This window comes from Pan paniscus, chromosome 12 (assembly GCF_029289425.2).
Source record: "Pan paniscus chromosome 12, NHGRI_mPanPan1-v2.0_pri, whole genome shotgun sequence".
NCBI classification, from domain to species: domain Eukaryota; kingdom Metazoa; phylum Chordata; class Mammalia; order Primates; family Hominidae; genus Pan; species Pan paniscus.
Window position 1 is genome coordinate 55701723 of NC_073261.2, and position 23279 is coordinate 55725001.

General features: G+C 47.2%; 1 protein-coding gene across 1 annotated transcript in view; it reads left to right on the forward strand.

The window, feature by feature from the left end:
* The window catches only part of ADD2 (adducin 2), a 111297-nt gene that overhangs the window by 80504 nt on the left and 7514 nt on the right, over positions 1–23279 (forward strand). Inside the window, exons 10-15 of the mRNA XM_034953353.3 lie at positions 3702–3878; positions 8504–8761; positions 9588–9707; positions 10573–10662; positions 12632–12779; positions 14459–14587. Of these exons, the coding sequence (XP_034809244.2) occupies positions 3702–3878; positions 8504–8761; positions 9588–9707; positions 10573–10662; positions 12632–12779; positions 14459–14587 (922 nt within the window). The remainder of the gene's footprint in view (positions 1–3701; positions 3879–8503; positions 8762–9587; positions 9708–10572; positions 10663–12631; positions 12780–14458; positions 14588–23279) is intronic.

Below are 23279 nucleotides of genomic sequence, written 5' to 3' on the forward strand. Positions count from 1 at the left end.
CAGGAAGCCGTCATGAAATCCCTAACCGGGAAGGGATGGAGAAGACAGGAGTGTCAGTGATCAGGGAACCCCCTAGAGGAGTTGGAGAAGCAGTAGGAAAACAGACAAACCTGTAGTTGTATAGACAACAAGGTGGTGTTGGATAAGCCAAGCACACACTTTTCAATGTGGCAAGTTGGTCAGGGGCAGGTAGGGGGCCTTGCACAACCCTGAAAAGACCTTATTAACCAGACCAGGCTGACCAGGCTCCATCCTCCCCGCTCTGGGCTGTGTGCCCTTGGGTAGAGGACTTGCCCTGCTTGAGCCTCTGTCTCCTCAACTGTAGACGTGGGGCCCAGCGGGTCACTGTGAGGACACAAAGAGGGGTGTTGCTGATGCTATTTTTAGGACTCAACTGACATATGGAGGCCCGTTGCTCCTGGATGAGTCAGCTCTTTGCCCAGCCCCTTGGTGTCCCGTCCGCCCTCTCCTGGCTGGCCTAGGCAGAGCAGCACCGAGAGGAAGAGGTCTTTCTCTTGGAGGCACTCTGGGGAGATTGGGATCTGCCTGGAAGTGTCGCTGGTGGAGGCTCTGCAGTGGGACCTTTTCAATCGTTTTAAAAGGATATGTGGTGAGGATAGCTGTGAAGATAATGATCAAGTATTAGAGGCAGTGGTCAGAACAGGGGCAGGTGGACACAGACCCAGCTGGTGCCTTTCTGATGTGATGTAGCGCCCCCCGCTGCTGCCCAACCAAAGATTCTGGCCCTAAGCTCTGACCAGTGACTGGTGGAAGAATCTGGTGGAGCCTCTGGGATACCGGGAAGCTACTCTCCCTTTCCCACATCTGAACTCTTAAGAGCTCCCTATCTTCCTTCTGGAGAAGATTCTTCAATAAGAAAATATCTCCTGTAAAAACATCATCTCTGCAAAGACAGCACAGCCCAAAAAATGAAGGGAGAGGGATACCCATGTGTCGCACCACCCCACATGGTGAAGTATGCCTCTCCCAGGATCCAGAACCCCAGAAACAGTTTCTGGGCAGTTTCAAGGGCAGAGCTGTGGGCTTCTGTACCTGACAGCCCCCTTCCCTCAGCTGCTATCACTTTCGTTTCAGGATTGGTTTGCTGAGACCTTGTTACAGGACCTCAGGCAATGCAGACAGACCCCGGGCAAGCTCCAGTGACCTTTTTTTCCCCCAGCTGGTAGAGCAGAGAGGCTTCTAGAGGCGGGAATAGAGCTGGAAGATGTGGAAGAAAAAAGCAGGAAAGCCTAGAGGAGGTGTGGGTGGATCAGGGCATGAAAGAGCCTAGGTAACAGTGACTGCAGGTGCCGCTGGGAGCGCAGCCCTAGCCAGGTCATTTTTGGGTGAAGTGGCCAGCACTGAAGCTCTGTTTCCATTGTGGGCCAAGTTTTCTTCCTTGGTGACCTTAGCAAACAAGCGAACGTGGCTGTGGTCATGTTAGTAGTTCAAGGCTGAGAGCCTATTTATTTCTCCTGGGGATGGTGTTCTCTCTGCTCCCCATCAATTTGGGGTTCCAGGAAACTGGGTCATCCCCTGCTGAGAGAGGCAGCTCCCTGCTCTGCCGACAGGCAGATGGGAAGAAGCTCAGGCAGTTCTTCTCCATCTGCTACCCATCACCATGGAAACTGGGGGAGGAAGAGGGAGGTGGGAGGAGGCAGCTCTTGCAAGGTTGTGGGCAGTCTCTCCCTCTCTTCTTCTCCATTAAGTATGGGTCCCCAGGGAATAGCGCTTCTCAAAATTCATTCATTAGAACATTATACGGCACCCCATATGTACCAGGTGATACACTAAGTGCTTTAGATCTATTACCTTAAAGACTTCTCACAAGGTAGGTTCTGCTATTTTCATTTTAGAGGAAACTGAGGTACACAGATGGTAAATAGCTACTAAAAGTCACACAGTTGGTAAGTGGCAGAGCCAGGATTCAAACCTGGGCAGCCTGGTGCCCAGGTCTGTGCCCTTAAACACTACCTGGAGAAGCGCTGCCTCACCAGGGCTGTGAGGGGCAGTGGGAGAAGTCTGTTTATCTTCTGCTAGACACATGGCTTGGATGAGAAGGGCGTAGATAATATTCTTGCTTCCTTCTCTTCACAGGGTGACGGGGGTCACCTGGGAGGGCTGCCTGGCTGACCTCAGAGAAGTATCACATGGGCATTTGTTAAATGATGAATTTAACACACTCTAAGGTCTGTCCCTGATCCTCTTGGGTTCATAGACCTGCATTTGTCAGCAGGTTAAATTGGATTTTTTCATTTCCAGTAAAAAATAACTGTCACAAAAATACTGAAAGTTTGCATAATTAAAGCAGTTTCCCATAACAAACAGGCTAACATGGGATATCATATCTTATTCGGAATGCTAATATAATAATGTGCAGTGCAAAACACCTGGCTTACCACCTGGAATATTCATAAGCCATTGTCTCTTTATGTAGCTAGATTTGTCATCCAGGAAGCCAAACCCTAACCAATTATATCTGAGTGGTAGATACATGAGGGTAAATAGAATGTACCATTAGATAAGCACAGAATTAAAAAAATAAGGGGATTTGTTAGATTAATGAGTGTTTTTTAGGATCATTCTAAAATTGCCTGCTGTATACACACACCTCTTGTCCTAATACTCAGAGTCCATTGCCTACAACCACCTGCATTGCCCTCCCCATGGAGCCTTGACAATGAGACAGACACTCTAAGTCCATGTGTGGGAACTCTCACCCCTGCACAGTGCTTGGCTGTACACTACAAGCATTTTATCTGTCTCCTTTCTCTGGGCTTCCTTGACTGACTAACCCCATTGTGGAGAATGTATTCTTCCTTTGGACCTGTGAATTCATCCCATGAGGTTACAAATAAATTTCATTGGCTTGGGAGCCAGCCTATTTCTTTCAAGTGACTTTTAAAAAAATATAGGAGAGGTCAGCAATGGTGGTTCATGCCTGTAATCCCAGCACATTGGGAGGCCAAGGCAGGTAGATTGCTTGAGCCCAGGGGTTCGAGACCAGCCTGGCCAACATGGCAGGACCCCCATCTCTACAAAAAATACAAAAATTTGCTGAATGTGGTAGTGCACATCTGTAGTCCCAGCTACTCAGGAGGCTGAGGTGGGAGGATAGCTGAAGCCTGGGAGGTTAAGGCTGCAGTGATCCGAGATTGTGCCACTGCCCTCCAGCCTGGGCAACAGAAACACTGTCTCAAAATAAAAATTAAAAAAATAGGAGCTATTTCAAACATACAGAAAAGTGCAGAGACTAACATAATAGACACCCATACCTACCAATCAGATCAAACATATTCATAACCTCTGGCTTCAAATCTTGAAGAAACAAAATATTACAAACAAGAACTGAAATCCGCTTTGAAGTCCTTTCCTGTCTCATCTTCCCTCCCTCCCCAGATATAATCACAATTCTAGGTTAGTCTGTATCCCAGGTAACTTTCAGTCCTCTGTTTTGATTCTTAAGGTTTAATGCTTGCTATTTCCTTCTTTATAATCTCTAAGAACTGGCATCAGAAAATAAACTAATAGCTCTTTTCTTGGAAATGGGGGCATGCCCATCAAGTATGGGTGGCTCTTTCTCAGTTTGGCCTCTAAGTTCTCCTCTGTGACTCCCCATTCCCTCATCACATACAGGAGCATAGATAAGTGCAGGGTACCCATGTGCACATGGGCTGAGGGCTCTCTGCTCTTTGCTACAGGTGTCGGCTCTGTCCAGTGCCGGGGGAGTCGAGAACCTCATCCTCCTGGAGCAGGAGAAGCACCGGCCTCACGAGGTGGGCTCCGTGCAGTGGGCCGGGAGCACCTTTGGGCCTATGCAGAAGAGTCGGCTGGGGGAGCATGAGTTTGAGGCCCTCATGAGGATGCTGGACAACCTGGTGAGTCTCCTGCCATCGCCCTTCCAGGCCAGTCCATTGAGGCTTAGCCCCCTGGAACCAGGAAGTACAAGACATCAGGTGGGCACAAGAATCGCCAGCATCACAACTAGGTTGTTGAAGCCTCTTTGATGGGAAATTTGATTTAGAATGTGTGGTTATTCTAACAGTAGTTGAATTTTTGTAAACTGTGGACTTTGCCACCCACAACTAAGTGCTGTGGATGTTGTCATATCTGCAGTGTCCTCTATGAAAAGTCTTAGTCCAGGCCGGGCGCAGTGGCTCACACCTTTAATCCCAGCACTTTGGGAGGCAGAGGCAGGCAGATCATGAGGTCAGGAGATTGAGACCGTCCGGGCTAATGCAGTGAAACACTGTCTCTACTAAAAAAAAAATACAAAAAATTAGCTGGGCATGGTGGCACATACCTGTAGTCCCAGCTACTCAGGAGGCTGAGGCAGGAGAATTGAACTGGGAGGCGGAGGTTGCAGTGAGCCGACATTGTGCCACTGCACTCTAGTCTGGGTGACAGAGTGAGACTCTGTCTCAAAAAAAAAAAAAAAGGTCATACTCCAGTAAAAACTGGGACACAGAGCCTATCTTATACTGGGGCTTTGCTCATACCTCTTATATAGTTAGTTCTGTCTTTCTGTCCATTTCATGACTTTAATGCAGAAAACACACAATACTACTAATTTCCTTAATCCTAGGCAGCACCTTTGTAACAATATCCTATTGTAATGAATAAATGAACCAATCAGTCATGTAAGGAATTAAACTAGTATGTGTCTAGGAGTGGGCTGGCTCTTCAAAGGATACAAAAAAATTTTTAAGACATTCTTTCTTCTTCTAAGGGCTAACAATTTAGCTGATAATATGAGACATAAACAGGTGACAATTCAAGAACAAGAGGAAAGCATATGCAATGAGGAGCTAATTGCATAAGAGGCTGTAACTTCTTAGATTGCTCAGAGGAGTGAAAGATGAAATCTATCTTTATAACATTCCATCTGATCCATTTTTCCCATCCTCACTGCTACAATCTTGGGCCTTCTTTATCATGTCAAGGTTATGGTAATAATTAATACATTTCTCCCTGTCTTCAGTTCCTCCAAATCATCTCTACTTTGTTACCAGGCTGACCATGAGGGCCACTTTATAGTAATGAAAGGTACAATCCACAATGAAAATACAACTCCCATTAACATTTGTATGCTGAGTAATCTATGCCTAAAGAAAGCACCGCGACTAGATGGTTTCATACAAGAATTCTTTCCAACCTTTAAGACACAGATAATTCTGTTATTTAAACTCTTTCTGAGAGGAGTGAAAAAAGAATACTAAGCCATAATAATTGTAACATATTTAGACCAATTTTTCTTTGAACGTTGATGAAAAATGCTACATGAAAACTAGCAAATAGTATCAAGCCTAATAGTAAAATAATAATATACAATAACTGGTGGCTCATTCCTAGAATTCAGGGATGGCTTAATAATATCAATCTATAAATCTTTTAAATGTATTTCATGATATTGAAGCATCAAAGGATAAAAACTTTTGATCTGTCCAGTATGGTGGCTCACACCTGTAATCTCAGCACCTTGGGAGGCTGAGACAGAGGTGGATCGCTTGAGCCCAGGAGTTCAAGACCAGCCTGGGCAACATAGCAAGACCCTATCTCTACAAAAAATACAAAACATGGCCAGGCATGGTGGCATGTACCTATTAAACTTTTAAACAAAACAATTATTCTTGGTCATAACACTATTATTTAATATTATTCTAGAATAATATTGGAATTCAATCCAAGGCAATGAAGCATAAGAGGTATAAATATTATAAAGGAAAGGAAACTATTATTTACAAATAATATGGTTACATGCCTATAAAGTCCAAAAAAAAACTACTGAAAAAATATTAAAAATAATGAGAATACTTTTGTAACTACCTGACGGGTTCTTCCTGCCCATTGCACAAGCAAATTCAGTTCACAGAGACCATGGCATTACAGTAAAGAGAGAGTTTAACTGATGCGAGGCTGGCCATGCCATGCAGGAGACAGACTCAAATCAATCTCACTGAAGCCTCAGAGGTTAGGGATTTTTCAAAGGGGGTTTTTCAAAGATTCCTGGTCTTAAACACTTGGGCTCAAGTGACTCACCTGTCTCAGCCTCCTAAGGTGCTGAAATTACAGGTGTGAGCCACTGTGCCAGGAAGATTCAAAGATAGTTTGGTGGGTAGGGGGCTAAGGTATGGGTGATACTGATTGGTTGGGGATACAATCATAGGAGTGTGGAATATGGTCCTCGTGCACTGAGTCTGCCTGTGGGTAGGGCCACAGAACTGACTGAGTCCCAGAGCCATCCAGTTGTCAGAAATGTGAAAGCCTGAAAAGATACCTCCAAAGGCCAATTTTAGGTTCTATAATAGTGATATTATTTACAGGAGTAATTGGGGAAGTTGCAAATCGTGTGACCTCTGGAATAATAGCTGGTAATTATTTAACTATGCCTACATTTTAGTAAAATTCAGGCCCCTTTCCTCTTCCTAACTTGGTGGTCTTTCATCAGTTTTACAAGGATAGTTTAGTTTTTGGGAAGGGCTATCGTCATTTACACTATAAACTAAATTTCTCCTGAAGTTAGTTTGGCTCACATCCAGGAATGAGCAAAGCCAGCCAGCTTGTGAGGCTAGAAGCAAGATAGAGTACTGTCATAATTTTGCAAAGGTGATTTCAGTTTAAGGTAGACAATTATGCAAATATATACAAAAATCAGTAGTTTTTGTATCTTAACTACTTTGAAAATATAATAATGGGAGAAAATAATCCTATTTGCAAATAGATCACAATCATAAAACACTAAAAAGCATAATCCATGTTTTTAAAACCATAAAACTTTATTAATAGACATCAGAGAAAACCTGAAGTCAGTGAAGAGCTATAATTTATTCTTGGTTAGAAAGCTTCAATAGGGTAAAGTGGTTACTTCCCCAAAATTAATCAATAAACTCAATGGATTTCTTTCAAAAATGGGGGAAGGTATGAGGACTTGACAAAATATCCTTCCATGTGAAATTCAGAATGGCTAGGGCAATGTTATAAAAAGAAAAGTAATTAGGAATACTAATTCCACCTCATGACAAAGTGTGATAAAACTTTGGCAACTAAATGGCGTGGCACTAGCAGAATGGATGTGCAAAACAATGCAACAGCTTAGAGAATCCAGAAATAGATCCAAAATATATGAGAATTTAACACAGGAAAAGCAGGCACTTTATAAATCAGTGCGGGAAAGATAGACTACTTGCCATCTGGGAAGGAAAACTAAGGCAGATGCTACTTCATTTATTTCAACAAGATAAATTCCTGGTTTGTCAAAATGGTAAACATAAAAAGTGAACTCATAGGGGTATTAAAAAACATAGATTTATGTTTTTGATGCCCTTGTGTTAGGGAAGACTTATCAAGCACGGCACAAAAGGCTGCAATCTTGACAAATATTAATAGAAATGATATTAAACAATTCAAAACTTGCATTTCTATAAGCCACTCCCCCACCATAAACAAGGTAAAAGACAAAGTATAGAGGGAAATATTTTCACCATCTATGATAGTGAAAAAATTAATATTCTTAATTTACAAAGAGCTTACAAATCAATGTGAAAAAGAGAAACATCAGTAGAAAAATGGGCTGAGAACATAAACAGTTTACAAAGGAAAATAGTTAAGTAGCCATGATATGTAATTGGAAATATCCATTTTACTAGTATCAAACATATATGGACAAACATGTATATGCATAGAGATATGACTGGAAAGGTTTTTAGTGATTGTCTCTGGGGTGAGAGTTTGCATAAAATTCCGTTTTTTCCTTATTTTTTTTAATTTTGCTTAATTTTTCTACATGGATCTGTATTTCTTTTATAATCAGAAAAATACCTTAATGTCATTTTAATTTAAAAATAAAAGAAGACAAACAGAGCTGAATATTGCTCCAACAGCTGCCAAGATTCCAGAATGTTTGTTCTCTCCAAGAAGCAGTCAGCTCCAGCTTTGAGGGGATGTGGCCTTGCTTAGGAGACAGGAATGTTCTTGAGTCTGATTTCAGGGTTCCTAGAAGGAAATTGTTAAGAAGTTTCACAGTCAAGGAAGGGAGGGGTGACTGTTAAATCAGCTGGGAAGCTTTTAAAGATCCTGTAGCCCAGGCCACACTGTGATCTGATTAAATGGGCAACTCTGCATCAGGGCCCAGGCATCAGTGTTTGTGTGAAGCTCCCCCGGTGATTCTAGTGTACAGCCAGGGCTGGGAGCCACTGGACCAGAGGAAATCTGTGGCTCCATTTGGATGAGGAGCTCTGTCTGTCTGGTCCACAAAGGTCTAGGGATTTTCTCAGCCCTGATCAGAGGACTTGTTGGGGTAGAGAAAGAGAGGGGATGGGGGACCAGGAGGAGGGAACAGTTCTGAAATATACCAGAAGAGTGGAAAGCCTAGATTGTTTAATGGAGATTTGGGTTTACATGAAGAGTCCTTTAAGTAGACGGAAGGAAAGGTGTGTGTGCATGTATGTGCAGGTACAGGCCTTTTTTCTCACCCCATAAGTGGTTCTATTTTTGTCCTTTATAGGGCTACAGAACAGGTTACACGTATCGCCACCCCTTTGTTCAAGAGAAAACCAAACACAAAAGTGAGGTGGAGATTCCAGCCACGGTCACAGCCTTCGTGTTTGAGGAGGACGGTGCCCCGGTGCCCGCCCTGCGACAGCATGCCCAGAAGCAGCAGAAGGAGAAGACCCGCTGGCTCAATACGCCCAACACCTACCTGCGGGTCAATGTGGCCGATGAGGTCCAGAGGAGCATGGGCAGCCCCCGACCCAAGACCACGGTAAGGGGGAGCCCAGGACAGACCCGGGCAGAGAGGGGCAGGCTGCATTTGCAGGGTGAGGCATTTTTAAAATGGGAACAGAACAAACCTCTCCTGCCCCAGGTTAGTAGCATCCTCTTTGGGCTTCCTATTAGGCCTCTGGGAGCAGCTGCTCAGGCCTACTGAGCCCCTGACCACTTCTTCCTTGCACCTCTGCCTGAGTTTTTGGGTCTAAGGAGCAGATTTCTCCAGAGGGCAGTTGGACCAGGCACATGACCCAGAACAAGTTGGTTTGTGCTTCTTTCTCCCACATCCACAGGGGGCTCCTGGGAAATTCAAGGGAGGAGCATTTAACATTGGGACTTCAGATCTGATGCAAGCCCAGGAGGTGGGCTGTACAGCCACTTCTATGAAGTTATATTTTCTCTCCCTGTCCCCACCCACAGGCTCTCAGTTTTTCATTAACATAAAAGTAGCCAACAGCCAAATAGAATAGCTCTTCATAAAACAATATGAAGCTCTCCAAACTCAAATCAAGTTACCTAATACTGAAGCCCAAGTGGTTGCCTGTGTGTCAAAGCTGGTTCCCAAGGTTCTGACCCCAACTCTTGGATGTTCTTTATAGCCGACCTTTGGCCTGAGGGCCTTCATTGGTAACTGGGTCATCTGTTGCCATTCTCTGCTCCTGGAGACAGACATCAAAGAGGCCTAAGAAGAGAGAGTGTCTATGAGTAGGCTTGCTGACCTTCCATGCAGGCAGTTGGGCCCAGATCTCATGGGTGGACCACTGGGGAGGACTCATGGGCCTGTTCCCTCACCTCAGCCCCATGGCCTTGTGTTTGTGCAGTGGATGAAGGCTGACGAGGTGGAGAAATCCAGCAGTGGCATGCCAATTCGCATCGAAAACCCAAACCAATTTGTGCCTCTCTATACTGACCCCCAGGAAGTACTGGAGATGAGGAACAAGGTAAGTGGGGTCTGTTTATCCCACTCTCTCTTCTCCCACATTGGGGGGTCTCAGGTCCCACAAACAGGAGCTGAGTTCCCAGGATGTGCCTGACTCGCTGACATCTCACATGCCTCACAGGAGAGAGAAACTACCATTGACTGACCATGGCCCAGGTGCTGTGCTAAGCGCTGTACTCATGTGGTCCCGTAACCCTTTACCTAGAGCACAGCTTGGTTTACACATCAGCTGTCTCTGAAAGTCCTGCCCACAAAATGAGTTTTAATAAATTTTATACCATTTTCCTTTTGGCTTATTGGCAATATTTCAAGATTGCTGTGTTTGTTTCCGGACTTTTGCCTGACAGTTCACTTGCGTGTATTTTTAATGTTACTTTAAAAGTGCAGTTGTAGCAGGCACCTCTAACAGATCAGATCGCTCACAGGATAGTGTTGCAGTATGTGGACCCAGATACCCTACAGCACTTGTTGAAAGTTGAGATTCCTGGGTCACCCTCCTCTACCACCTTCCCTCCCTCTCCCCTCTCCCCAGATATTCAGATTCAATTGTGGGGGGTGCCTAGAATCTGTATTTAAAACAAATTCCTCAGGGCCTTCTTAGAATCAACTATGCCTCATTTTACTTTTCATAGTTTACAGCTCCTTCTGGTTTCATGAAAATCTGGTGCTTTACATAAATTGCTAATTCACCCTGGAACAGACTTGGAGGCCCCCCATTAGAGTACAAGGATTGCATTAGGATAGGAGACAGGCTCCCACACCGCTAGAGGACCTTTCTCGACCCCAGGCACACCCGTATGCCCCCTCCCAAACTCCATGCTGACCCTGAACAGCCAGCTCACTCTCCCTCTCCCCTTTCCACACAGATTCGAGAACAAAACCGACAAGATGTGAAGTCAGCGGGGCCTCAGTCCCAGCTCCTGGCGAGCGTCATTGCCGAGAAGAGCCGAAGCCCGGTAGAGCAGAGGCTGCCCCTGACTGGCGGGGAAACGTGTTTGCCTTCGGGGTCTTCTGTGCCTGGGGCTGGGTTGCAGGACCCCTGAGTCCTCATACCCACCTTTCCCTGTGATCTTGGGTGCCGGTGCTCTTGCTGCAAAATGGAGGCCAACCTCACAGGGGTGCTGTGAGGACCAGGGAGGACAATGTCTGATGGCCCCTGTGGGCACTGGGCGGGAGAACAGCAGCCCAGCCTGCCTGCAGGAGTGATGCGGCCGGCTTCCGTACCTCCTGCCATGGAACTCCACTCTGTCCTCCCTTACTACCCCATGAAGTGGGGACTCATAGGCTTGGGGCTGGAGACTCCCAGGTGCCCCAGGTGTGCCCAGCCCTGAGAGTCTCTGACCTCTGAGCCTGGTATGACATCATCCAACCAGAGCTCTGGAAAGATGATCATGTACCCATAGAGAAGGGGTATATAGACAGGACCCATGCTCCTACAGGATGGGAAGGGACAATATTACCCACACAAACCCACATTGAGTTAGAAAGTATTGTAATTGTTTTTGTGCTTGAGATAGAACAGTGTTTTGTCTAGTGCTTAGCAAAAGGGGTGAAGTTCAGAATTCTGGCATGTGTTTGAAATCACTGCTGCTCCTTGCAAGGTAGCAATGGGCATGACATTTTCCTTAGCAGTAAAAATTGGGGAAATACAGGAAATGTTCCTCTCTGCAGGGCAAATTGTGATGATACAATGATTTCAGGTCAAGACTGCAGCCCACAGGGTGGGTGCCCATTGGCAGGAGAAGTGTGAAAGTTGTATCATCACACTTACCTCCCCCCAACCCCAACTCAGCCAAGATGGGGAACACTGAATATCCCGCAGGGTCAAGTATAGAAATAGCCATGTTCTGGCGGGAGGTGAGAGTTCATTACAATGAGCAACACTGTTAAAAAAACAAACAAAAATCTCCCCTGCCATTTATACCAAGTGCTCTTCTCGGAGTCCCTCTTCTTGGGTTTTTGGTCTTGGATTCTCGGTTGACTCCATGATTCCCTACATTAGGCCTACTGTGGCCTCCCTTTTGGAAGGGGCCCGGGGGCAGAAGACCTGGCGGGCCAGGGCAGGGAGGACTGGCAGCCTCCAGGCTCACCTCCCTTTGGTTCACTCTCTTTGCTCCTCAGCTTCAGAGCACTGCATCCTCAAAGGCCAAGATGAGGATGCTGAATTAGGAAAAAAGGCTGTGGAGTCTGAATTTTAGTTCCTATCTTGGGCTAGAGGGGTCAAAGAATTCCTGAAGCTTATGTAAGGGCCGGCTGGTCAGCTCCCCAGAACCACGGGCTCCACAGAGGTGGCAAAACCCAGTGATTTTGCCAGTATCCCTGCAGGGACCTGCAGTACAGGCAGGTTGAAGATCTGAGACTCAGGAACCTTGGCCCCTTTGTCACTTACAACTGTGTGTGAAACAGGACTAACAGTTTGGACTGAGAGCACTGAAGCTGCTGTGTGTTGTGCATATAACTTAATGCTGTGTGTTGTGGCTTGCACTGCTGTGGGGGCGGGGAGGGCAGTGGTGGGGAATGGCTGGCATGAAGCTTGCTTGAGCCAATGCTATGCTTGCTGGGCTTTGGCTGACTGGCTTTGGGCCACCAACTGTATTTGCATAGTGATGGCTTGGAAGTGTCCATAGAAGGGATTGCAATAAAGGTGTGTCTTCCTTCTGCTCGGGAGCATCCTTTGATTTTATTTCAGGGGCAGACTGTGGACCCCCTATATTCATCCAGCCAGTTGCAAAATCTAGGGGTAAGGTAGCAATGGGGAGGAATGAACAATCCCTACCCCAAGGCCCTGAGCTGTTTCCAAGGAGCTGCATGCCACGCTGTCCCTAGCAAGACCGCTTGCAGCCACATGAATCTAAAAGGAAGCTGGGGCCTGCACCCCAACTGCGGCGTTCAGAGAGCGACACACCCTCTGTGGTTAACTTTCAGTCTACAGAGAGCCAGCTGATGTCCAAGGGAGACGAGGATACCAAAGACGATTCAGAGGAGACGGTGCCCAACCCCTTCAGCCAACTCACTGACCAGGAGTTGGAGGAGTACAAGAAAGAGGTGGAGAGGAAGAAACTAGAACTTGATGGTAAATGACCCTGAGGCACCCTTGCTTCCAAGTCCCCCAGGGTGGAGGGGAGAGCTCAGGACTACCAAGAGAGGACCTTCCTGCCCCATCATCAAAGAATATTTCTACCGTAGTTCCATTAATCACAAAAATGCCCTTCATTGCTCTGTTCCTGACAGTTACTTGGTGCCTTCATGACCTCACTTGACCCTCTTACCGGGCATAAAGGAGTTAATACTTGTAATGTGCTTAGAGAAGTGCCTACAAATATGGCTTAGGCCAGTAAACACCAGATCAATTTTAGCTATAATAATGATCGTAGTCATCATTATTATTTCCCACCAGGTCTAGTATAAGCCTTTTAGCCTGGCAATCAAAACCCTCCACCAGCTGACACCTTTGTGTCTTTTTCTCGCTCCTTTATTTCAGATTCTTGAGTGAAGCCCATCTCTCTGTGTTGACTCCCAAATATTCACTCACAGTAGCTTGTATGCCCTTGTTCCTACCTTTGTCTCTTCCTGGCATGGTTCCCCTTCTTGGCTAGCCTGATCAGTTATCGACACTTCCGGCTTCCTCTCAAACCCCTCTCCAGCTAGGAAGGGCCTCCCTGTCACCCTCTCTACTCCACCCAAATTGAGCTGTCCCTTCTCTTTGCTTCCTGACCACTTGGGGTCTGAGACGCATAATTCAGCTTTTGGTTGTGTCCACTGGGCTAGACTGACACTCCCTCAGGGCAGGGTCTTCTGCCACCATCTCCATTCCTCACCCCAAGTCAGCCACCTTCCTGGACACAAAGCAGGCACTTAAAAATCCCTTGCTGGCCGGGAATGGCCTGTAATCCCAGCACGTTGGGAGGCCAAGGCTGGTGGATCACCTGAGGTCAGGAGTTCGAGACCAGTCTGGCCAACATGGTGAAACCCCATCTCTACTAAAAATACAAAAATTAGCCAGGCATGGTGGTACACGCCTGTAATCTCAGATACTCAGGAGGCTGTGGCAGGAGAATTGCTTGAACCCAGAAGGCGGAGGTTACAGTGAGCTGAGATCACACCACTGCACTCCAGCCTGGGTGACAGAGGGAGACTTCATCTCAAACAACAACAGCAAAAACCAAAAAACCCTTGCTGGCTTGCTTGGGGCTCTAATGTGCCAATTGAAAAGCAAATAGAGGAACATGGCACTTTTTATCCCTAGGGATTGTTTGGACAGAAAATGTAAATTTGATGAATTAAACAATAGTTACATGCAAAGAAATCATGGGTGTTTTTAAGGGGAGTCAGCAAAAAATAAAATAAGGGGAGTTGGTGGTTGTGGGTCCACCTCTTACCCGTTGATGTGCTCTGTGCTTACGACACAAAGCTCCTGGCTGGTTCTCTTCAGAGACAGGACAGGAATGAGAGCCAGGCTCTGGTCCGGCCGTGTGCGAGTTCTTCAGTGTTGCCCTCCACATCTGGAGTAACATATTGGTAGGTGTGTTTTGATGAAGGAAACATGACTCCACCCTCTCCCATTGGCCTTCCCAAGGAAGTAGCAGAAATCTAAAAAGGTCAGGGGGAGGAGCTAACTTCAGCTAGAAGGCTCATTATCAGCCAGGAGGATTGATGACCAAATAGAAAAAAGTAATTTTTAGAAGGCTTTATTTCCCTGCCCATCTCTTCTCTACTTGACCTCTATCCTGAGGTGTTTTTCTGTTTTTTCAGGAGAGAAAGAAACTGCCCCAGAAGAGCCTGGCTCACCTGCAAAGTCTGCACCTGCTTCTCCAGTGCAGAGCCCAGTGAAGGAGGCAGAGACAAAGAGCCCTTTAGTCTCTCCTTCCAAGTCTTTAGAGGGTGAGTCCAGCTGAGCAGGCTGGGAGGGAGGGAGAGGGGTGCATCTGCAGGCTGGGAAGGTGCCCTGCCTTCCACTCGTGTTGCCCCTAATCTGAAAATCTTTCCCCTCTGCTATTTCTAGGAAATCAGAAATAGGGATTATCAAGTTTCATGTTGTTTCACTCACAAGCTATAACACTACACCTTGCAGCTTAAACCCAGTATAAGCAATGAAGAATAAGTTACTGGCTGGCCCCCGGCTCCTTGCCCCAACTCAGACATGGCCGGGGCTGTTAGTCCTTTCCAGATGCACTAGCCCCTTTCTCAGACCTTAACGTGTATAGGTACCACCTGGGGATCTTGTGAAAATGAAGATTCTACTTAGTAAGTCTGGGATGTGGCCTGAGATGCTGAATTTCCCAGGTGAGGGTAATGATGTCATACTCAACCTTAACCGCACATTGGAATCACCTGCGGAGCTTTAACCATCTTGATTCTTGGATCCCATCCCCAGCTTTTCTGAGTTAAGGAAAACTCAGAAAAGTCTGGAGTCAGGTGGGTTTAGGAGTACAGCCTGGAGTTTTCACATCTCTCCAGGGGAAATCTAAAGTGTGTTCCAGGTTGAAAACAGCTTCAATAGAGAGCTACTAGCTTAAAGAACGGAGTTCGAGGCCCAACTGAACTGCTAACTAGTAATAACTGCCAATTTTAGCAAATCAGCATCTCTGAGCCTCAGTTTTGTTGACTGTCAGATGGGGCTACTAATATAGTCCCTTTTTATACATGTATAAGGGAAGTGTAGGTGAAAACATACTTTGAAAGAGTAAAAGCAGGACTTAAATAATTTAAGATGCAATTATGGTTATGGTTAATAGTATACATAAAGTGGATAAGAATTATAGTTCCTGGCCACCTAAATCATAAAAGTATCTTTACTGAGCTCCTGGAATCACTCCAGGGCATGCACACTCCATCCCAGGTCCCCAGAGACCCCCACCAGACAGAGCCGTCCTGCTACCCAGAGAGCAGCAATCTGGTGGCCTATTGGAATCTTCTCCCTCTGGGGTAGAACGGCCACACATGTGGATTCTGATAGAATCCCCCAACCCTGAGCTCCCTCCACAAGCAAACTATTGCCTCATATGCAGGCCCAGTGTTGCCAGAAGAAACCCGTCTACTTGAGGCCAGAGCCCCAAGCAGATGTACCCCGACTGTTGTGTTCATTGTGTCTCACCGTGGTGTTGTCAACCTGTCTCCACAATGTCTTCCTTTCTCTTCCCATTTGTGCCTTCATCAAAGGAGTTTCCTCCGATTCTGAATACTTGTCTCTGTAGTAAGTATAGAGAGGCTGTTTACTAACTCACTGCAACCCTTGCAATGGGGGAGGGAGGATTTTTTTTTTTCAAAAGAAATAGATTTCTCCCCACATTTTTCTTTTGCGACTCACAACTCTGCCTTTGGGAAGTTTCCTGGCTGTAAAATTCATGGCCAATTCCACATGCACTATGCATGGATTAGGCTTCTCTACATGAGATGTGGATATACACACATAGGCCACACACATACACAAACACACAGGCACACACGCCCAGAAGCAACAAGCTCCCAAGAGTTTGCAGGCAGTAGGGCCAACTCTCGGGCACTCCCGGCGGTAGAGTGCTTACGGCTCTCAGGCACTCACTCCTACCCCTCTTCCTAATGCACAGGCACCTTGAAGGAACCTGTGGCCTCATCTAGGTTTTGGGCTAGAGCCTGAACTGCCTTATAAGGATGCATAGAGGGCCTGGTCTGCTAGGGTCTTCAGGACATGTGTTCCAGCTGCAGGAAGGAAATCCAGGGCTGGAGAGGAGGAGTGGGACAAGGGCCAGGAAGGGCATGCAATGGGTGGGGTAGCTGTTTACCCACTGCCTGACATTTTACACCCTATAGCAGGATTCTTCATTCTTCCCCTGGAGGGGCCCACGGTTGAGTTGTTAGAAGAGTTGTCTTGAAGATACTTCCCATAACCCACTTCCTATAACAGACAGAGCTAGGGAGCATGGCACCACGGAGCAGACCCTGCATGACGAGGACACAAGCTGTAGTTGGGTGGGGAGCCCGGTGTGAAGCCTTGGCCAGGCTGCTCACAGGCTTGCCGAGCTCCTGGGCAGACAGAACTGACCCACCATGCAAGTCTCTGCTCTTTCACATCTAGCCCACCCATCAGATCAGGGATGGCTTTTTCCAACCATTTGCCACCATGTCCTCAAATCTTCTTATGCTGAGTCGCCTCAGTGTCACTCCTCATCTGTCTACCTGACTCCTACCCCATCAGCCTCTCTGAAGGCTGGCCATCAGAGAGAGCCTTTGCATCTGGTCATCTGTGCTATCACCTTCTCTTTAGCTCCTGTCAGACCCTTGTCCCAGCTCACCTTATCCTCTGCTGAACCCTCAGGGCAACTGGCTACGCCTGCAAAGAAATAGCCCTGTATTTGACATCACATGATCAGCTCTGCCACTAACTAATCTAGCCATCTCAAACAAGTCATTTAAAAACACTGCTGGATGGGAATAACATGAATCTGCCTTTCCTAACCCACAGCATGTTGTCAGGATAAAATGAGCTACTGAATATAAAAGCACTTTGTAATATGCTTTACATAAGTTAGTCCTTTTATCTACCATGTTCTCCAAATTGTGAGAGCTAATACAGCACTTGATGTTTTAAGCCACTAAGTTTCAGGGTGGTTTGTGATGCAGCAATAATATTTGATTTAAGTCATGGTATAGAATAAGAACTAGTATTACGGAAATTAGTTCTTTTGTGGGTTGACTGGGGTTGTTGGGGCTTAGCTGGATGATTTCTAATTGATGTGATATCTGCGGAGGGCTCCAGTCAGTAGGGAGCTTGACTAAGCTGGAACTTCCAAGATGGTGCACTTACATGCCTGGTACCTTAGCAGGGGCAGCTAGAAGGCTGGGCTCAGCTGGGACACTGAGATGGCTGGGTGTCTGTCTGTCTGTCTGTCTGTCTCTCTCTCTGTCTGTCTGTCTCTCTCTCCCTCTATGTGGTCTCAGGGCCCACCCATGCGGCCTCTCTACATGTTTTTCCATCAGGGTTGTTGGACTTTATACATGGTGGTATAAGGCTCCCAAAACTGTGAAAATAGAAGTTGCTAGGCCTTCTTAAGTCTTTGGCCTGAGGCCTGCTTTGTGGATCTTCCACTGCATTCTATTGGTTTTGCCAGCCACAGGGCCAGCCCAGATTCAGTGTGGATACCCGGAGGGATAGCTCATTGGGGTCATATTTGCACACAAGCTCTACCAGATACTGAAAGTATATTTGGGTACTTAGAGGAACATTTGTATCCTAGCTGTGGTGAGTGGATGGGAGTCACAGAGTCCACTGCATCCATTTATGAGAAGCTCTACTTTCTTTTTTATCAGTGGTACTCTCAGTTTTTGGGGGTAAGTAAACGTCGGATAAAGCATAGCATTCTAAACTTATGTTTCTCAATGTGTGGCTAATGGGCCTTTTGTATCAGAATTACCTGGGGACTTGTTAAAAATATCTATTTCTTGGTCCACCTTCTGTTTCAGTTTATTGTGAGGACAACACTAAGAAGATGCATTTTCACAAGCTCTCTGGGTGATTCTTTCAGACATGGATGTTTGAGAATTTAAACCCAGACAGAAACTCTGTTGCAAACCTCTCTGCGTGGCCAGCATCCAGCTCAATGGTCGGCCATGGGCAGCTCAGCTTGTTGCTCTTCTTCCCCTCTGCTCTGTTCTTTGAGCACCCGTGGGCCTTCTTGACTGTTGCTGCATGAGCGCCCAGCCCTTGTGTCAACATAGGACATGTTTTTTTTCAAGGTCTTTAATGAATCTCTCTATGACCTCTCTATGCAATGATGTGGCACTGCCTTTTCAAGAGAAAAGTAAAAGCAGTACATGGCAGTGACCAGTTCTCCTTGCATTTGGAATATAGGTCAGGATCCATCTGATTGACCTTGTGTTCAGAAGTGCGTCAGCAAATCCTGTTTCTAGGCCCTCCACTGGTGTCTTCCCTGCTGCAAAGAGAGGGCTTCTCAAAGCTGGGGGGCTTGAGGCAAGAGGTCATGTGTTTGAGCCTGAGATGTCAGCAGGCCAGAGAAGGAAAGGCAGCCTTGCTCCTTCAATTATGCAAGGTCCATATTCCTTCTCCATGTCTTTACCCCAGTGCACGGCCACAGAAGAGCCCAGCTGCTGAGCTGATACAAGGCATCCTCTGTTGAGCCTTCATCTGACCTCATTTGGCAGACGTCAGCAGCAGTAAACATGGCTTGAACATGTTGTCACTGAGCTGCATGATGATTGTTAGAGACGTAAAAGAGTTTCTGTCATGAACAGTGTACTTGGGTGATGAATAGACTCTCAAAAGAAAAAAAGATAAATGACACATGCAAGTGTAAAATGAATATGTGAGCAGTGGGTTTACAGGACGGCGAGCTCATTGTCCAATGTCAGGGGAGGCTGTCCAGATGCGGTGTGGCTTGAGCCAGACGTTGGATAAGTACATGCTTGGAGCAGCAGACAGGAGTGGAATGGGCTGTGCAGGGGTGGTGCCTAGGAAGCTGGGGGAGCTGGCATTCCTGGAAGGGGACTGTATTAGAGTTCTCCAGAGAAACAGAACCAAGGGGATATATAGAGAGATAAGAGGAGACTTCCTAGGGGAATTGCCTCATGTGATTATGGAGGCTGAAGAGTATGTTGTCTCCAGGCTCTAGAACAGGAAAGCCACTGGTGTAACTCAGTCTGAGTCTGAGGCCTGAGAACCAGGAGCTCTAAGCTTCAGGGCAGGAGAAGATGGGTGTCGCAGCTCAAGAACAGAGAGAATTTGCCCTTCCTCCACCTTTTTGTTCTATGTGAGAAGGCCCTAAACAGATTGGATGGTGTCCAACCATGTTGGTGAGGGCAGATCTTCTATATTCAGACTACTGATTCAAATGCTAATCCTGGACGGGCATGGTGGCTCACACCTGTAATCCCAGCACTTTGGGAGGCTGAGGCTGGTGGATCACCTGAGGTCCGGAGTTTGAGATCAGCCTGGCCAACATGGTGAAACCCTGTCTCTACTAAAAATACAAAAATTTGCTGGGCGTGGTGACATGCGCCTGTAATCCCAGCTACTCGGGAGGCTGAGGCAGGACAATCACTTGAACCCGGGAGGCAGAGGTTGCAGTGAGTTATTACACCGTTGCACTCCAGCCTGGGTGACGAGCGAAATTCCATCCCCCCACCAAAAAGCGAATCTCTTCTGGAAACACCCTCACAGACACACCCAGAAATATTGTTTTATCAACTATCTGGGCATCCCTTACCCAGTCAAGTTGACACATTAAAATTAACCACCACATGTTCATTGGTGGCCAAGAGACAGCCAGTGGTTGGAGGCTGTGGGCTAGTGAGAAATCATGTTGGAGAGGCAGAGTGTCCAAACCAGCTCTGCGCCTCCCACAGAAGCCCCCCTCCTCCTCCAGCCTCTAGCAGCCTTTTAGTCCTTTGTCTCCCAACCCACAGGGTCTGGGTGTGGGCCCTGACTTCAGAGTCCAGTCTCGTTCCCGTCACCTGTTCTCCCAATGCCTCCTGTCTCTCCCCCAGCTTTCCAGTCACCATCCTTGGACAGAGCCCCCATTTTCCAGCTTCTGCCCCACTCTACTCACCCCCACAATATCCCCTATTCCCAGAGCTCCAGGTTCCCACCATCCAGGAGATAAAGTCAAAGGTTCTTCTTAGAAGAGGCTAGAAGGTGAGTTCCCATCTGACCCTAGTTCCTGGGGCCTCTCCCAGCCTGGTTTTCAGCCTGTTGACAGAGGAGGGGTCTAGGCTATCAGAGCCTGTCCTCAGTACTTTCCAGGGGCCTAACACATGTTGATTTCTGGAGCCCTGTCCCTTCTCTTGGCCAGTGGAACCCTCCAGTGGTCTCTGACTCTATAGTTGAGGGAGTGGTGACCTTAGTTGGGAACCTGGCTCCTCCAAGCCCCATTTTCCATTTGCTATGACTCCTCAAACAATTCATGATGTGGAACCTCTCTGAATCATGGCAGATGCACCATCTGTGGCCCCCACTTTCTACATGGTGAGAAGAACCTTGGGTGTTGCTCTCCTAAACCAGACACACACCAGGGGCTGAGGCTGTTGCTTAGGTTGACAGCAGGGCAGGTATGGGCAAAGGGACATGGATGAGGGGCATGGTTGAAGGAGGCCATTGGAGTGAGGATACTCATTGCCACCAGGCAGGAAATGACACTTGGACAGAAAGTGGGAGCCCCTCTTATCCATAGTTGTCTTCACGGAGCTAGAAGGCAAGTGCCCCAATCATCTTAGAGGAGAGAGCCAAAGGTCAGTCTTGAGAAATGCATCCTAATGTGTCATCCAAGTGAAGGCCCTGCAGTGAGGGTCTAGTTTGAAGTTGCAAAGCCATGGAGAGCCCAGGAAGATGAGAGGGAAGACCAGGGCATAGGTACAGGAGACAAAGGCCAGCACTCAGGGCTGGTGTTCATTTACATGAGTGGATCCAGTTCAGCTTAGAAGGCTCAGGCTGGGATAGATAAGAAAAGATTAGGTGATGATATTGGCTTGGTTAGAATAAATCCATTCACATATTCATTTATTTGCTCATGCCTTCAACCATTCATGGATTCCACAGACCTTTTCTGAGTGCCTTCTGTGAGCTAGTGACATAGGTCATTAGACACAATTTTGCCCTAATTCATTTCAGTGTAGAAGGGGGAGGAGATAGGCATAAAAAACAAGTGTGGGCTGGATGCAGTGGCTCACACCTGTAATCCCAGCACTTTGGGAGGCCAAGGTGGGTGGATCACAAGGTCAGGAGTTCGAGACCATCCTGGCCAACATGGTGAAACCCCATTTCTACTAAAAATACAAAAATTAGCTGGACTTGGTGGCGGGCACCTGTAATCCCAGCTACTTGGGAGGCTGAGGCAGGAGAATTGCTTGAACCTGGGAGGTGGAGATTGCAGTGAGCCGAGATTCCGCCATTGCACTCCAGCTCTAAGCGACAGAGCAGGACTGTCTCGGAAAAAAAACAAAAAACAAAAAAACAAGTGTGATCGTTTTGCAGATGCTGTGATGGAAGTTTAGATAGCAGAGGCAGAAAGGAAGGAGTGATAAACTCTACCTGGAAGTGGGAATGAGGATCAGGAGAGACTTGAAGGAAGAAGTAACACTCAAGGTGATTCATTATATGGAGTGAAGGCTGGGGACACAGAGGAGAGAGAAGGGCCTTCCAGAGGGGAATGGGCTGGGATGACAGTGAGAGGTCCAGGACCAGCAGCTTGGTATGGCAAAAAGCAGGCAAAGTGGGAATAGGAGAGTGGACAGAGAGATGGTTGTGTCCAGCCTGGTTTATGGCACTCAAGAGTACTGCCAAGTGATGGCCACAGGATTACGTGGCGGGACGGGAGGGGACACTGGATGAGGATGACAGGACATGGGCTGGGCAGTGGGAAGACTGGGAGCAGTGGCCAAAGTCTTTGATACCAAGAGGGAGCTGGTGCTCCGCAGTGGTTTGGAGGGGGCACTTTGACTTGCCCAGCAGTGTCAGGAGTTACAAAGACTTTGTTACAGGGCGATCTGGCCCAGGTGGTTCACTAGTCCACTCTAACTGTCCACAAGTTACCCCACTCTGTCCCATCCTCCATGTAACCGTGCACTTCCCCAGACTTCACCCCTGTTAAGACCCCAGGCTTCTCCTAAAACTGAGTCCTTCACTCACTCCCTCTGTAACACTGACTATACCTTCCACATCACCCACGATTCCATGCACCTCAGCATGCCGGGTTCCTTCTTGTGATGTGGCAACACATACACACTGCCTTCATATGTGCCCATCACACACACACCACACAGGTGTGTCACACACTCACTCGCACACATTCACACCCTCGCATATGCTCATGTGCACTCACACACACACACACACAAAAACATATTTGTAAACGCTCACTCCCACACTCATATACCACTCACTGTCACACACACTGGTTCGCACATGCTCACACCACACACGCTCACAGACACACTCATGGCAAACAATCTCACTTGCATACTCAAACTTACACACACCACCCACAGCCTGCCCACTCACACACACACTTGCACACCCTCACACACCCTCACACACACACACTTGCACACACTCACACACACTTGTACACACACGTGCTCACCCACACACACTCGTTTCAGTTCCCGTGGTGAGAAGAAGCTGAACCGGAAGTTGGTAAGCCGAGGTCTGCCCACCATGGTACTGTGTTCTTCAGCCTTCTTAACTGTGCAGTGGGGAGGAGAGGCATCAGATGATATTTACCTTGCTTTCTACTTTTCAGTCTGTGGTTTTACAATCTCCCTGACTCTCACCCCATCCAGGCATCTGAAAGGTTGCGTGGAAGCAAGGTTGAGTGAGAGTGCGGAGGGGGAGAAAGTGTGGCAGGAGGGTTTGGTTTCTGGGGCCTGAGTAACTCTGGCCTTGAACATGCCCGTGATCCCAACACATTCCCAGGTGGAATAAAGACCTGGGGGCCCCAGTGGCTGCTAGAAAGGGCTGACCAGGGGTCTTCCCCTTTTGACTAACATGTCTTGGAAATATGGGGTCCGTGTTATATAAGGAATTCCACTCTCCCTCTGCCTACTGGGAAGATATTCTCCATATTTCTTGGAGTTCCTCACTGGT